The 17,230-nt window shown below is 43.0% G+C and overlaps 1 protein-coding gene across 2 annotated transcripts in view; it reads left to right on the forward strand.

Moving 5' to 3' along the window:
* The window catches only part of EAF1 (ELL associated factor 1), a 107,827-nt gene that overhangs the window by 271 nt on the left and 90,326 nt on the right, over positions 1 to 17,230 (forward strand). For both annotated transcript variants that reach the window (XM_029589358.1, XM_029589359.1), the window contains exon 2: positions 12 to 98. In XM_029589358.1, coding sequence (XP_029445218.1) covers positions 12 to 98 — 87 coding nt within the window. The remainder of the gene's footprint in view (positions 1 to 11; positions 99 to 17,230) is intronic.

Raw genomic sequence — 17,230 nt, forward strand, 5'->3', positions numbered from 1 at the left:
TACCTTTTCAGAAAGCTGCGTCAGAGCAATGTCAGTGCTGGCAGACCCCTCCACTCTTTGGGGCTGTAGGACAGCTTCTATCTGCTGTCATCTTGCAGGTAAGGGCTCCCGTAGGATTGCCAGCTTGCAACCGTCACATTTTTGAACACTTGAAGATGCTTTTTAATATCTTCTCTGATGGGTTTTATACATGTATGACTTTATTTTGCCACTCTTCAATATTAGAAACCCACAGAAACAATAGGTCTTTGTTATTATATTCTGTCTGCTCTGCCCGGTTCATTTCCTGCTGCAGTGCCATAGACCCCAGTTGATCTCAGACTTTCCCCTCATAACTTTGCAGTTTATGATCCTCCGTCCTAGTGCCGTTCTTTCTTCAACTGTTATTATTATTATTTTGTGCCCCTTCCCTCTCCCCTGGGAAGTTGTTCCATGCATCCATCACCCTTTCTGTGAAGAAAATCTTTTTTCATGTTACTTCTGAGCCTACCCCTTTGGGAGCTGCAGATCATGACCACTAGTTCTCAAAATTCTTTACTCCGAAAAACAAGAGTAAAAAGGTTTGCTTTTACCAGCCCAGGATTTTTAGGCCTCTTGGTAAACTGTGGACTTGAAGCCTATGAAAATTCACAAAATAAATGTATCCAACACATACTGAATACAGAACTGCCAAAGCGCATATTATATTGTATAATCGCAGGGGAGGACTAGATAATAACCAAAAGCTGCAGGGCTAAAATCAGGACATTTTGGAACATTTTGGCTCTCCCTCTTTTTATCAGTACAGTACCCTAAAAATCTGGGAGCCTGATTTTTTTTCTGGACTTTACAGGAAGATGGAGCTCCTCCTTTTCTCTTTGTAGATCTGTGGCTCTCAGCAAGCTTTCCTTTGCTTTATTTGTTCTGCAGAACTACTACTGTTGCAGCACAATATCATATTGCCATTTTGCAGTATTGGAGGTTCTAATGGACTCAGAACCAAACGACTGTTTCCATTCCATGTTACTTCAGCCTTCAGAATCTCCAGGGACCCAAGCCTTTCTGGGAGGATTGTCAGCACCTGATGGGCGAGGTGTTAAGACACCCAGGTTTCTCTCCGAATAGATTTGTGGCTGTTGGGGCTACCACACCTGGACCTAACCCAGGATCAATAGCTTTTGTTTTCTTATTTTAAAGTTTCAGCCAGAATGCTGGTTGCGGCAAACTGGAAAAGTGACAAGATTCCTACTAGAAGCCAGTCATTAACCAGCATGCAAAGCGTTACATACATGGAAAAATTAACAGCTATCTGCAGGGACAAGCTACCTAAATTTTATAAAATTTTGTCCCCCCCCCTAGATAAATTGCTACCGAATCAAAGAGAAAATCCCTAATGTGTAGTATTATATGCATGGGTCTCCTTTGGTACAGTGGTTGGTAAGATGGTACACTAATTCAGTTCCTTAATGAGTGTAATTTAACTACTACGGCTCCCTTAAGTACTGGGGGGGGGGGGGGAGGGATGGGAAGGGAAGACTGGGAGAGGGAATGTGGGATAAACTTGGTTTAGTGGAACATTGCTATGCGATTATGGATAAATGTCTTCTGGACCTAGAATACTTGGTTATGTTCTGTCAGTTTGGACTTTCATTTGTATAACTTGTATAACTGAATGCAATTTTCCACAATAAAAAATGTTAATTACAAAAAAACAAAAAAAGACTCTTTTGCTCTTATAGCTACTTTCTGGAATCTGCTCCCCCACGCAGCCCACTGTGCATCACATTCCAGCAGACTTCCAAGTGTGTGGGCACTGTTTGAAACTGCTTCCATATAGATCTTTCCTTTTCCTCTCATTTGATCTCCAAATGCCAGAAGCAAGGAATTCAAAGATTTCAGGTATAAACTTCTAAATAGAAAAGCTGGATGCTTGCTGCCACGCTGACTGGCAGGCAAGTTTCAATTAATAACCCCTAAATACCCCCTCACTCAATTATATCCAACTTAACGGCGCATCCACTAGATGACCTTCATAATAGGCATCATTGTGTGGTAACACGTACCTTCATTCACTCTGCCTTATTTTTAATCATCGGTCAGTCCATATAATATTTTTTCTTTGCTTGTGCTCAAGTGCTCATGTGTATTAAAACGAAATCTTCTCACATTCTTGCCAACAATATTAATGTATAATGACGTTCACTTATCTTAATGTCAGTGTTATTGTTGAATATTTATTTCTCCAGCCCGAAACTTTCTTGTCCGATGGTAAATAGCAATGTGTAAACTCCCCAATTTGCTTCTCCGTGCCCGACACTGTACAATGTTTTGGACGCTCTTGTCCTTCCTCAAGGGCGAAATCTGCGTCACAAACACACAGGTCTTAAAACATTAATTATCATTTCACTGATATTGTCCAAACGTGCAAAAACAAGCTACTCACTCATTCCCCGACATGGTGGTTCTCAGCGTTTTTTATCCTTCTCTTCCGGTTCTTATTACCCGCCTTCATTTTTAAACCCCTATGACAAGTGACATGGCTACCACGTCACTTCTGGTACTATAATGAGTACCACTCTATAACGCTGTTTAAACCTAATGGGATAACAGTGCGCATCCAAAAAATCCACTGCTGTTCTTTTAGATTTAACAAAAAACTAATAACATAAAATGCAGAGTCTTACTGTTGTGGTACCTACAGCCCCCTTTACAGACATGGCTTGTAAAGGAAAGTGGTGACGAGGCAATGAAACACTTTCTGACATATCACCCATGAAGTCATTATTCTTGTTCTCCTAAGTTTTTTGGGGTTTTTTTTATCATATGTCATGCTACGGTATAACAAGGTTACAGAAGATTTTGAAGAGACACAAGGCCAGTTGATATTCAAACTAATTGGGAGCCCCAGATCACACCACTTACATATGAGGTGAGAATAATTAGCATGGAGACCAAGAGCAAATTAACATATGGTCATTCAGATGATTTGTTTATAATAAAAAGCCAATCATAGAAATCCTGACAATTATATAACCTAGTTTAGGGGTTGGAAATGTATAACTATAAAAAGTCTTATTATCAGTGACTCATTTGAGAGAGAGTTTAAGCTGATATCTTGTGTGGCCCTCTGCCTCTCCATAAGCTGCCTTATTATTTATGATTTAAGATTTATATTATTTTATAGCATTTAATAAAAAGCTATTCTCTACAGCTGTTGACTCTAAGTGATTATTTTTCACATAACCCCAACAGTACATTTGGGGGTAGATTTTCTAAAAGTGCGCCCGCACGTACTTTTGTTCACACACCAGGCGCAAACAAAAGTACGCCGGATTTTATAAGATACGCGCGTAGCCACGCGTATCTTATAAAATCCGGGGTCAGCGCGTGCACATTTGTGCAACTTGCGCGCGCCGAGCCCTGCGCGCGCTGCCCGTTCCCTCCAAGGCCGCTCCGAAATCGGAGCAGCCTCGGAGGGAACTTTCCTTCAGCCTCCTCCCACCTTCACCTACCTAACCCACCCCCCCAGCCCTATCTACACCCCCCCCCACCTTTGTCGACAAAGTTATGCCTGCCAGAGCTGCGCGCCATCACCAGACCCAGGGGCTGTTCCGGAGGCCTCGGCCGTGCCCCTGGAACGCCCCCGGGCCGGCACCATGCCCCCCGACACGTCCCCCTGGAATGCCCCGACGTCGCGCCACCCCTGACACGCCCCCGACACGCCCACTAGCGAAGCCCTGGGACTTACGCATGCCGCCGAGCCTATGCAAAATAGGCTTGGCGCGCACAGGGGTTTTTTTAAAAGGGTTGCACGTATAACTTATGCGCGTAACCCTTTTAAAATCTATCCCTTGGTGCACAGAAACCCAAAGGAACAGTACACAATGGAGGATAAGGGAGAGTGAAATATTGATGTCCACAAAGCAGGGAAAAAGTCCTTCTGGTGATTATATCCGATGATTTAAAGGTAGCAAAACAATGCGACAAGACAGTGGACGGAACCCAAGAAATGCTAATATGATAGGGAACGGCATAACTAGTAGCAAAAAGGAAGTGATTATGCCATTGCATACGGGCAGATTTAGCAATTGGCAGAGTAGGTAAGTGCCAATAAGCAGCTTTCCCAGTGGGGTTAGCCACAACACTGATGTAAGCTCCAGTAGCTGCTCCTGTGCGGCCACATCAAAGCAGAGGGGATTGGCCATCCGATGCATCAGCAGGGTGGAGGAAGGGTGCCAGCTGTCCATATGTCTAAGGGCAGCTGGAGGTAAAAATCCATCACTGGTTGTGCAGGTTGTTGGTGAGAAATCACCTGGAGTATTCTGTCCAATTCTAGAAGCCTTAACTCCATAAGGATATAGACAGAGTGGAGGTGGTCCAGAGAAGGGCTACCAAAATAGCGAGGGGCCTGTACCAGAAGCCTTGTGAGATGAAACAAGGATCTATATATATTTACCCGAGAGGAGAGGAGAGGCAAGAGTGATACAATAGAGACATTCATATATCCAAACAATATTAATGATGTATAGAAGGAAAGAAAGTTCCAGGACAAAGAATCATCATAGGAGACTCCAAGGGGACAGACTCAGGAGCAATGTCAGGAAATATTTTTTCACATAGATGATGATGGATGCCTGGCATGCCCTCTCAGATCTGGTGGTGGAGCTAAAACAGTAAACAGCTTTCAAGAAGGCATGACACAAGCTGTGAGGAGCCTTAATTCCAAAATAGTGAAGAGATAGTGGATGCACGGCCTAGTGGAATGTGTTTAAAGTACCCTACTAGAATGATTCAAAAACAAACATTGGGGATACTAAAATGAATGGCAAAGTGGGTGATATGAATTGTTAGATGTCCTAGCAGAAAACACAGGAAACTGAACAGTTTGGTTAGTCCGGCAGGCTGCAATGACAGAAATAACTAGCAATCAAGTCTGTCTGGCAAGCTGCACACTCCTCAAGTTGACCAGGCCAGTGCAGCAGGTTGATGGTGGCAGCAGAGCTGGTAGAAGCACTAGGTGAACAAGGCAGCTGCTGAGAGCACCACAGTTTTGGGAATGACAGGACGATTTCATCTTCTTCCTGTCTGCGTGTGCCCATAAGAGGAAGGGGTGGTGCATGGGCCCATGCAAGCAGGAAGGAGATGCAAGGCCAGATGGAGCAGGTTGTAGGCCCACACAGCCAAAAAAAAAAGCAGGAGCAGAGCAACATCAGACCCATGCAGCAAAAAAAAGCAGAAGGGGCAGGAGCAGAGCAGTATCTGACCAGTAAGTCAAAGAAAGCAGGAGCAGAGCAGCATCGGGCCTATGTGGCTGAGAAAAGCAGAAGGAGCAGTGTCAAGTCATGTATCCAAAGAAAGAAGAGACCTGTCAGCTGCTGCTACTTTCCAGAGGGGGAGAAGAGTAGGTGAGACAGCATGTGAGTGTATATATGAGTGAGAGAGCATGTGTGTGTAAGAAAGCATGTGTGTATGTGAGTGAGCATGTGTCTGTATGAGTGCGTGGGACTTATCCAGCTAAGTAGTGGCAATTGAATATCCATTTTTGTTGAACAGCCACCACTTAGCCAGATAACTAGTTATCCAGCTAAATAATTAGCCACCTAAGTGGCAGGCAGGGTGAGGGTATTTCAGGGAAAAATCGATTTAGCTGGATAAATTATCCGGTAAACTCAGATATTCAGAGTTAGCTGGGTAACTTATCTGGCTAAATCTGGTCGACCCATAGGGCTGTCTTAAAGTTAGCCAGAAACATTTATCTGGCTAACTTCAAGACAGTTGATTATATGGGCAAAGTTAGCCAGATACGATTATCTAGCTTACTAGTTGAACCGCACAGCGGCTCAGTATCTATCTTGATGTTTTAGATTTCTTGATTTTATTTATGAGGAATGGTTTAATGTTTTTGTTTTTCCATTGTTCACTGCATACAATGTCTGGCTTCTTGCGGTTTCCAGTTCAGTTTTTATCTGAACATTTCTCTTTATACTTCATGGTCTCTTTGGTGAGGGTCTGTCTGTGTTCTGCATGTGTGACCATGAGGAGGTATTCAGCTAGCATGTAGTTTCTGTATATGTATCTATAGCAGTTTGTTTTGTTTTGTTTTCTTATTAGGAGTGTTAGTGTTTTAGGGATTGGTGTAATATTTGCAGAGTTGCCTTTTCATATGTAAGGTTGTAATTGTTTGAGTTCTGGCAATTAGCGCTGTTTTGGTATGGGAGGTTCACTATATTGTAATTGTAATTCAATTTACTCATGGCTTTTTGAGGGCCAAGCCTACATCCAACACGTTACAATAAGGCTAATACCATAAGGCTTCCAAGCATCTTTTTCTGCTTTTTTTTGCAAGGTTTTATGGTTGGCACCACACCAGAGCATGTAAATGTAATACACATGTTATTGTAAGTGATATTTTTACCACAGAATGCTGTAGTTTGAATATCCATTTTCATGTAAAATATATTATACATACCAACATTTGATCTCAATTGAGATATCACACCGGGTATCCCCAGCAGGCTTACAATCTAAGTTTTTGTACCTGAGGCAATGGAGGGTAAAGTGACTTGCCCAAGGTCACAAGGAGCAACAGCAGGACTTGAACCCTGGTCTCCTGGTTCATAGTCCACTGCTCTAACCACTAGGCTATTCCTCCACAACATATAATTTTTAATTAAGTTTGGGGAGAGCTGGGTCTAGGATTACACGGCTATAAGGGTCACTCTGGATGGCAGGGTAAAATCCAGAAAGATCATGGGAACCAGGGAGGCTGGATGTTTGAGCAAGAGCCATGCTAGTATTGGTAGTTATTTAGATTATACAAAGCTTTGTGATTAAATATGGGAAAGGAGGGTTGTAGAGTGTGAACTAAATAGATCTTGCATGCTCATCTATGCAAGAGAGTAGACTACCAAAGAGGAAGACAACAAATACTGTGCAGTATAAAAAGTGATATCCTAGAAGCAGTCATGCTGTATGGCTTTCAGCTGGGATATATCCTTGGCAGGATGGACAGAAATAACTTGGCAGACAAAATGGGTCAATTGTGCTTTTCTGACATCATTTACTGTACAATCATTTATAAACATCTGGATATGAAAAACATTCATGAGGATAGCTGGAATTAATAATGATACACCAGGAACTAAGTATGACAGCACAAAAAAAAAAAGCCTTGTCATGCTAGATTAATACATTTATTTATTTTATTTTAAAAGATTTATTGCATAAGCCCTCCAATAGTTCTGGGCAGAGTACATAGTAAACATGCATAGAGGAAAACACAATAAAACAAAAATGAAAGTAGAATAAAATTAACAAACACGGGGTACATTATAATGGACGAGCTGTAGGAGGAGACCTGCTTCTGAGTGAGAGAAAGAAGGATGGAGAAGATAAGTGGTCTAAGTAAAGCACTCAAATGCTCTCTTAAAGAGAAACATTTTGAAGGGTTTCTTAAAGGCCTTCGAATCCGGGATGTTACGTATCTCATGAGGTAGGGAATTCCATAGAGCGGGGCCTGCAGAGGAAAACGCCCTTTCGTGAGTCTCAGCCAAATGTCCTACTTGGGGTGATGGAATATTGATGAGATTTAGGTTGGATGTCCGGAATGTGCATGAGTAAACACCAGGAACAAGGAATATTCATGAGAAAAATGTGCAGATTCTGTGGAATCCAAGTACAATTTATAAATAAACACCCTCGCCCTGCAGGATCCAGGCATAAATCTGAAGGAAACTCCTGAATGCCCCTTTAAGAGCAAATACTCAAAGGGTACTCAAAGGTACTTTGCTACCCTTGAACCAATGGGATATCACAAGGTAGCATTTTTATGGCAGCAATAGACATCTGGAGGAGGATGGTTCTCCCGCCTTTTCTTTTGTCAAACATACCCCTGTTCAGATGCTCACCATTACTTTTCTCTATAAATTCTTATCAGAGCCACCTAAATGATGATAGTTTGCTGGCGCACTGTGGAGAAGCTGACTGTGACTCCCAGCTGAAGGAGACAGCCTTTGTTTACATTACAAGAAAATTACAGAAGCAAATCCAAGTGCAACAGTTAATGAGCACTCCCAAAACATGAGCAGCAGTAATCCTGTCTAAATTACATGGGAAAGTCGGCATCTTAGGCAGCTCCCAATATAGATCAACCCCAAAATAGGACAAAACAGACACAAACCTGAAAGCCAGTGGCTTCGTAGATGAAGTACTCTCCTGCCCTTGGTCCCTTTTGCACATTTTATTAATTGTATGTTGGCTATTTTTATAAGCACAAAAAAATTATAAACAGAGACACTTTTCACTGGCACTGATGATTAAAACACTGCTGGCTATAGGAGTTTTTCTCCATTACCATTTTTTTTTTCGAGTATCTGTATGTACATATTTACATGATTTCTGAAAAGAATCTTGTCAATTATTTTTTTTTTATTTTATTAAGTTTAGAGCACTTAAATGAGAAAGCCTTTAAGCCAGGGACTCCTCTTCTTTTTCTTTCCTTCTTCAACCCTTCTTCCTTTTGTCTGGCATCATGGCGGGGTGGGGGGAGAGGGATTGGAAGACATATCCCCTTCCCCCTCAGTACCCAGTTCTCCACTGCCTCAATGTCCAGTCCTTGTCTCCAGCCCTGCACTACCCCCAAGTTCTAGCCTATGTCTCCAAGTTCCAGCCTGCACCTTGGCTCCAGCTTCAGTCTAAGTCCTGCCAACCGCCAGAACCCAAAGGCTCAACCTGTGCAGGAGGTGGCTGGTCCAAGCAGAAGATCCTCTCTGCCAGGCCCATGCTATCGGGTGTGCAAACCATGCTGGTGCATGGGGTAGCACACCCGGGAAGGCGGCAGCTGTGAAGAAAGGGGGCCCAGCAAAAGGAGCAGCAAGAGGCCTATGCAGCCGCCAGTGGACCCCATCTCACCGGCGGCAGAAGAATGAAGAGGCCTGGCCAGGTGAAGGTGGAACTCATTCCACTGGTGGTGGAAGAATGCAGAGCACCACAAGAATTTAAAACATTTTGTATTCTGTGGGGGCACTGTCCGAGGTTTTCCCTTTCACATTGCTCAATATTTAACCCTGATTTTGGAGAATTTAATTTAAAAAAATGTTTTAATAAAGAAAAGAAGAATAAAAGAACAAGAATTTTAAAATTTTAAAAAGTGAATTGACCTCGGTGTTGGGTTTGACTTGGATTGTTTTGGGCACACCCTGTGAGCTTAATTGCTGTTAAGTGTATAAATGCTCACATTCACATATATGACAAAAAATCTGCATGTAGTACCAGCAGAGAAAAGGCCAAAGGCCTTGTTACAGGAATTTGAAGAGGAAAGCCTTATGCTACCATGGACAGGCAGGCAGCCAATGAAGAGTTATGTTGATCCAAGTCTTCAAGATCATGTATGTACAAAAAAGGAGGGATGGGGCTGTCAGATTTTTGTAAATGGTCCTTGCCCTGTTAAGCCAATCTCAACATACTTCATCCCGAATACTGGTATATGTATTCTGATTATTACCAGCACATAAAAGACACACAAGGGAACACAAGTTTCGATCTTCCATCCATAATTAGGATGGGTCCTCTCTGATGTACTGTTCTGTAGGGATGTGCAGAGGGACGCCATATGTTACATTCTGGATTCGTATTCGTCGGGGGGCAGATACATTGCATTCGGCAAGGGGGGCCCCACGATACATTCATGCGTTAATTCTTATTCGTTTCCTGGCTAAAATTAAATTAACTGCAACCCCCCACCCTCCTGACCCTCCCAAGACTTACCAAAACTCCCTGGTGGTCCAGCGGGGATTCTGGGAGCCATCTCCTGCACTCACATCCTCAGCTGCCGGTATTCAAAATGGACCCCACTGGACCACCAGGGACTTTTGGCAACTCTTGTGGGGGTCAGGAGGGTCTCCCAAGACTTGCCAAAAGTCCCTGGTGGTCCAGCGGAGGTCCGGGAGCCATCTCCTGCACTCGGGCCTTCGGCTGCCAGTAATCAAAATGGCGCCGATAGCCTTTGCCCTTACTATGTCACAGGGGCTACCGCTGCCATTGGTCAGCCCCCTCACATGGTAGGAGCACAAGATGGCGCGGCCATCCATTGCTCCTACCATGTGACAGGGGCTGACCAATGGCACCGGTAGCCCCTGTGACATAGTAAGGTCAAAGGCTATCGGCGCCATTTTGAATACCGGCAGCTGAGGGCATGAGTGCAGGAGATGGCTCCCGGACCCCCCGCTGGATCATCAGGGAGTTTTGGTAAGTCTTGGCGGGGGTCAGGAGGGCGGGGGTTTGTTTAAATTCGCTCCTTTAGACGGCCGAATAATTCGGCGAAGATTCATTGTATTCGTGGGGAATCACGATACGTTTCGCTTCCCCACGAATACAAAGAATATGGCCCTATACGTTGCGGATTACCAATACGTAGGAAATGAATGTACACCCCTACTGCTCTTTTTTGAAGGAGTTAATAAACATGTAGATAAAGGTTAACCTGTAGATGTAATGTACTTGGATTTTCAGAAGGCATTTGACAAAGTTCCTCATGAGAGGCTTCTAGGAAAAATAAAAAGTCATGGGATAGGTGGCGATATCCTTTCGTGGATTACAAACTGGCTAAAAGACAGGAAACAGAGAGTAGGATTAAATGGACAATTTTCTCAGTGGAAGGGTGTGGGCAGTGGAGTGCCTCAGGGATCTGTATTGGGACCCTTACTTTTCAATATATTTATAAATGATCTGGAAAGAAATATGACGAGTGAGGTAATCAAATTTGCAGATGATACAAAATTGTTCAGAGTAGTTAAATCACAAGCAGATTGTGATAAATTGCAGGAAGACCTTGTAAGGCTGGAAAATTGGGCATCAAAATGGCAGATGAAATTTAATGTGGACAAGTGCAAGGTGATGCATATAGGGAAAAATAACCCATGCTGTAGTTACACAATGTTAGGTTCTATATTATGTGCTACTACCCAAGAAAGAGATCTAGGCGTCATAGTGGATAACACATTGAAATTGTCGGTTCAGTGTGCTGTGGCAGTCAAAAAAGCAAACAGAATGTTGGGAATTATTAGAAAGGGAATGGTGAATAAAACGGAAAATGTCATAATGCCTCTGTATCGCTCCATGGTGAGACCGCACCTTGAATACTGTGTAGAATTCTGGTCGCCGCATCTCAAAAAAGATATAATTGCAATGGAGAAGGTACAGAGAAGGGCGACCAAAATGATAAAGGGAATGGAACAGCTCCCCTATGAGGAAAGACTAAAGAGGTTAGGACTTTTCAGCTTGAAGAAGAGACGGCTGAGGGGGGATGTGATAGAGGTGTTTAAAATCATGAGAGGTCTAGAACGGGTAGATGTGAATCGGTTTTTTACTCTTTCGCATAATAGAAAGACTAGGGGGCACTCCATGAAGTTAGCATGTGGCATATTTAAAACTAATCGGAGAAAGTTCTTTTTCACTCAACATCCAATTAAACTCTGGAATTTGTTGCCAGAAGATGTGGTTAGTGCAGTTAGTATAGCTGTGTTTGAAAAAGGATTGGATAAGTTCTTGGAGGAGAAGACCATTACCTGCTATTAATTAAGTTGACTTAGATAATAACCACCGCTATTACTAGCAACATTACTAGGTAACATGGAATAGACTTAGTTTTTGGGTACTTGCCAGGTCTTATGGCCTGGATTGGCCACTGTTGAAAACAGGATGCTGGGCTTGATGGACCCTTGGTCTGACTCAGTATGGCATGTTCCTATGTTCTTATATTCTTATGTGCCTGTGAAATAACTGAGACAATATCAAGCAGTACTAAGCGATATATACAGGCTCAGACTGGAGCTAAAAGAGCTCACCCAGAATGAAAAAAATCTGGCCAGGTTTCTTGTGAGCAGGAATCTCAATATTGACCTGTTGAGGCCATAGTAGCAAGCCCTTATACAGCACCCCTACATAAGAACATAATAAGTTGCTATACTGGGTCAGAACAAGGGTCCATCAAACCCAGCATCCTGTTTCCAATAGTTGCCAATTTAAGCTACAAGTACTTGGCAAGTATCCAAAACATTAAGTAGATCCCATGCTACTAATGCCAGCAATAGCAGTGACTATTCCCTAAGTCAACTTGATTAATAGCAGTTAATGGACTTCTCCTCCAAGAACGTAACCAAACCTTTTTTAAACCCAGCTACACTAACTGCCCTACCCACATTCTCTGGCAACAAATTCCAGAGCTTAATTGTGCATTGAATGAAAAAGAATTTTCTCTGATTAGTTTTAAATGTGCTACTTGCTAACTTCATGGAGTGCCTCTTAGTCTTTCTGTTATCCGAAAGAATAAATAACCAACTCACATTTAACCATTCTAGACCTCTGATGATTTTATAGAACTTTTATTATATCCCCCCTCAGCTGTCTCTTCTCCAAGATGAACAGCCCTAACCTCTTTAGCCTTTCCTCATAGGTGTTGCGTTCATGCTTGTTTTCGCCCTCGCTCCACCCTCTCTACCTTAGTGGCGACTCCCTTCGAGTCTGATGGACAGATGCTGCCGAGGCTTCTCCTCGCCGCTTCTCTCTGAAATTCCCGGGCTGGCCTGATGCTGCGGATCCGCCATGTTCCTGATGACACATGCGCTCGTACGCTCCAGAGTTTGTACCGGCAAGGGCGCGAACCTCGGGGGGCGTCCCCCCATAGTGACGTCATCCGCTTCCAACTTAAAAGGTCTTTGCAACCACGAATTGAGTTAGCAAGGTGGGGGATAACTCTCTCACTGCTGCTTTGCCTCCTTAACTTACCCAGGGGCACCCGCTCCTCGGAGGCCCCACTCTCGCTTCTTGATTTCAGATTGCTAAGACGGGATCCGGTACTAATTCCTTGAGGGCCTACGTCCCTGAATGCTCAGAAGACTCCTTACTACCTGGAAGCGATCGCAGACGTGAACACTGTGAGTTCTATTACAGATAGGAACCGGCACTCGCTCCACGAGGGCCTCTTTTCCTAATCTCCAAAGACTCCCTTCTGTCTAAGATGTTATCGCAGGTATGGAGATCGTGAGTCATTATTGCAGATTGCAGATAGGAACCAGTACTCGCTCCACGAGGGCCCATGATCCTAAAACTCTTCTCAACTCTCTTCTATCTCAGAAGCTATCGCATACCTATATCTGGTGCACTACTACCGTATTTCAGATTGCAGCTAGGAACCGGTACTCGCTCCACGAGGGCCTATGTTCCTAAAACCCTCCAAAGACTCTCTTCTATTCCAGAAACCATCTCATACACAGATATTGTGAGTTCTCATTCCAGACTGCATATAGGAACCAGTACTCGCCTACGGCTCCTGTTCCTGAATATACTGTAGACTCTCTGTTGCATAGAAGCCATTACAGATAACTATAATTGTGAGTGTATCATCTACTACTGGTTATGTATCCAGCATACCCTGTCTTCTCACTACCTATAGTCTCGCTCTACAGCTCAGCAACCCAGAGACCGCAATTCCAGTATCAGAAGGACTTCAGCCCTGCCGGGCACATCAGCTCACTACTGCCACCTCTGGTGGTTCTACTTCCTCTCTAATAAAGAACTATCTGTGTTTGTCTCCATACTACAGCCTAGCCGGTGGTCCCTCTCAGGATATCCTCCTGGGGGCGCTGTCATCTGCCATCGGCCCAGGGATTCACCAATTTACATTGTGTTCATTCCTTACACTACTAGAGCGGTATTATATAGACTGCCACTCAATGGGAAGCCAACCCACTACAGATCATTAACTCCGCCTACGGAGTATTACAATTGTTAGCTCCTCTCCTTTGGCAGAGTGATCCATATCTGGTTGCCAACTCCCTAGCGGTTTTATAACAGATTGCCAACTCCTCCCCCTTGGTGGGCTGATTTATTACAGATTGCTAACTCCGCCCCCCTGGGGAGCAGATTCTAACAGATCGCTAACTCCCAGCAGCAGATTGATAACAATAGGGGAGCTGTTCCATCCCCTTTATCATTTTGGTCGCCCTTCTCTGTACCTTCTCCACTGCAACTATATCTTTTTTGAGATGTGGCAACCAGAATTGTACACAGTATTTAAAGTGTGGTCTCACCATGGCGAGATAAAGAGGCATTAAGACATTTTTCATTTTATGCACCATTCCCTTCCTAATAATTCCTAACATTCTGTTTGCTTTTTTGACTGCCGCAGCACACTGAGCCAACAATTTTAATGTATTATCCACTATGACACCTAGATCTTTTTCCTGAATGGTAACTCCTAATATGGAACCTAACATTGTGTAACTACAGCATGGATTACTTTTCCCTATATGCATCACGTTGTACTTGTCCACATAAAATTTCATCTGACATTTGGATGCCCAATCTTCCAGTCTCGCAAGATCCTCCTGCTATTTATCACAATCCACTTTTGATTTAACTATTCTGAATAATTTTGTATCATCTGCAAATTTGATCACCTCACTCATCGTACCTCTTTCCAGATCATTTATAAATATATTGAAAAGCACTGGGCCAGGTACAGATCCTTGAGGCACTTCACTGTTTACCTTTTTCCTCACCTGTGAAAATTGATCATTTAATCCTACTCTGTTTCCTGTCTGTTAACCAGTTTGTAAAGCACGAAAGGACATCACATCCTATCCCTTGACTTTTTAGTTTTCTTAGAAGCCTCTCATGAGAGACTTTGTCAAATGCCTTCTGAAAATCCAAATACATTACATCTACCGGTTCACCTTTATTTACATTTTTATTAACCCCTTCAAAAAATGAAGATTTGTGAGGCAAGATTTCCCTTGGGTAAATCTATGTTGACTGTGTTCCATTAAACCATGTCTTTCTATATGCTCTATGATTTTGATCTTTAGAATAGTTTCCACTATTTTTCCCAGCACTGAAGTCAGGCTCACCGGACTATAGTTTCCAGAATCACCCCTGGAGCCCTTTTTAAATTTGGGGTTACATTGGCCCCCCTCCAATCTTCAGGTACAATGGGTGATTTGCAGATTCTCATCCCGATTCAAAAATCAATAAATGAATCCATGCAATTCTGGGACTCATGCCTTACCTCCATAAACTCCTTGCTATCCAACCTCCACCTAGCTCTAAATGCATCAAAAACTGAACTACTTTTTATCTCCAGTCATCATGACCGCACTTCCCTCCTCACACTCCAGAACACAGCCACAGCCCATACCCAGCTGCATTCCGTAAGAGACTTAGGTGTCCTCATAGATCAACACCTAAATTTCAAACCCTACATCAAATCTCTCCTAAAGGGGGGTTTCTACAAACTAAATGTCCTCAAAAAACTCAAACCCCTACTCCACACTCATGATTTCCGTACTGTAGTACAGACTACCATGCTCACGAAACTGGACTACTGTAACTCCCTCCTACTCGGCCTTCCCACCTCCACCATCAAACCCCTCCAGATTCTGCAAAACTCCATGGCCAGGGTCATAGCTAACACCTGTAGAAGGGACCATATCACCCCCATTTTAAAGGACCTGCATTGGCTGCCTATTTCCTTCCGCTCACAATACAAAACTCTTACCGTTCTTCACTGTTCTTCACTGTTCACCATACAAATACAATCACACCTGGCTAGATGAAATGCCACGTTTCCGCACCACTGACCGCCCCACAAGAAGGGCCCTTGCAGGCACCCTTCACATCTCTCAAATCTGTGCATCTGTCCCTCACCAGGGAAAGGGCCTTCTCCATCGCTGGTACCTCCCTCTGGAATTCCCTCCCCACTTTCCTCCGTCTAGAGCTATCCCTGCACAAATTTAAGAAAGGAGTCAAGACATGGCTCTTCAAACAGGCCTACCCTGATACAAACCAAACATAGACTGTCTCCCCTGAACAGTTCTGCCATGATGGCTTCCTCAATCCATCCCCTTGCCCCTTCCCTACCCCAGCGCTCCCACCGTAGCTCCTCCCCAACTACCTTCCCTCATTTCCTCCTTTTACGTCCTCCATATTTATGCAATTGATAGCAGCCTTGACAGATAAGATGTCTACAGATGTACATAGTGATATATAAGATGTATATAGTTCCTATTGCATTCACTTCTATCTGGTACGCAGTTCCTTTGTACCCAGTTTATTATTGATTTCCAACTCCTTCCTTTATTTCCACCTCATCTCTTTCCCCTTCCCTCTTCTCTTGCCTGCCCAATCTCCCCTCTCTTGTTTATTGTAATTTTCCTCCTTTCAGTTCATTGTAAACTGGCATGATGTGCCTTACGAATGTCGGTAAAGAAAAGCTCATAAATAAATAAATAAATAAGTAAATAATAAATGATTTTCACTAATAGATCTGAAATTTCATTTTTTAGTTCCTTCAGAACCCTGGGATGCATACCATTCAGTTCAGGTGATTTGCTACTCTTTAGTTTGTCAATCTGGCCTACTACATCTTCCAGGTTCACAGTGATTTGGTTTAGTTCTTCTGACTCATCACCCTTAATATCTGTCTCTGGAATCATTATCTCCCCAACATCTTCATTAGTAAACACAGAAGTAAAGAGTTCATTTAGTCTTTCTGTATTGGCCTTATCTTCCCTAAGAGCACCTTTAACATCTCAGTCATATAATAGTCCAATCGACTCTTTGCAGGTTTCCTGCTTCGGATATATTTTAAAATTTTAAAATTCTCTCTTAGCCTGTCTTATCAGTGTTTTACACTTAACTTGACAATGTTTATGCTTTTTCCTAGTTTCTTCAGATGGATCCTTCTTCCAATTTTTGAAGGATGATTTTTTGGCTAAAATAGCCTCTTTCACCTCACCTTTTAACCATGCTGGTAATCGTTTTGCCTTCCTTCCACCTTTCTTAATGCATGGAATACATCTGAACAGAGCTTCTAAGATGGTATTTTTAAATAATGTTCACGCCTGTTGTACATTTTTACCTTTGCAGCTGGACCTTTCAGTTTTTTGCTATTTTCTTCATTTTATCAAAGTTTCCCTTTTGAAAATTTAGAGTTAGATTTGTAGATTTATATATTGTCCCCGTTCCATTATTAGTTCAAATTTAATTATGTTATGATAACTATTGCCAAGTGGCCCCACTACCGTTACCTCTCTCACCAAATCCTGCATTGCAATAAGAATTAGATCTAAAATAGCTCCCTCTTTCGTCAGTTATGGAACCAATTGCTCCTTGAAGCAGTCATTTATTCCATCCAGGAACTTTACGTCTCTAGCATGTCCTGATGTTACATTTACCCAGTCAATATTGAGGTAAT

This window comes from Rhinatrema bivittatum, chromosome 2 (assembly GCF_901001135.1).
Source record: "Rhinatrema bivittatum chromosome 2, aRhiBiv1.1, whole genome shotgun sequence".
Taxonomy (NCBI): Eukaryota; Metazoa; Chordata; class Amphibia; order Gymnophiona; family Rhinatrematidae; genus Rhinatrema; species Rhinatrema bivittatum.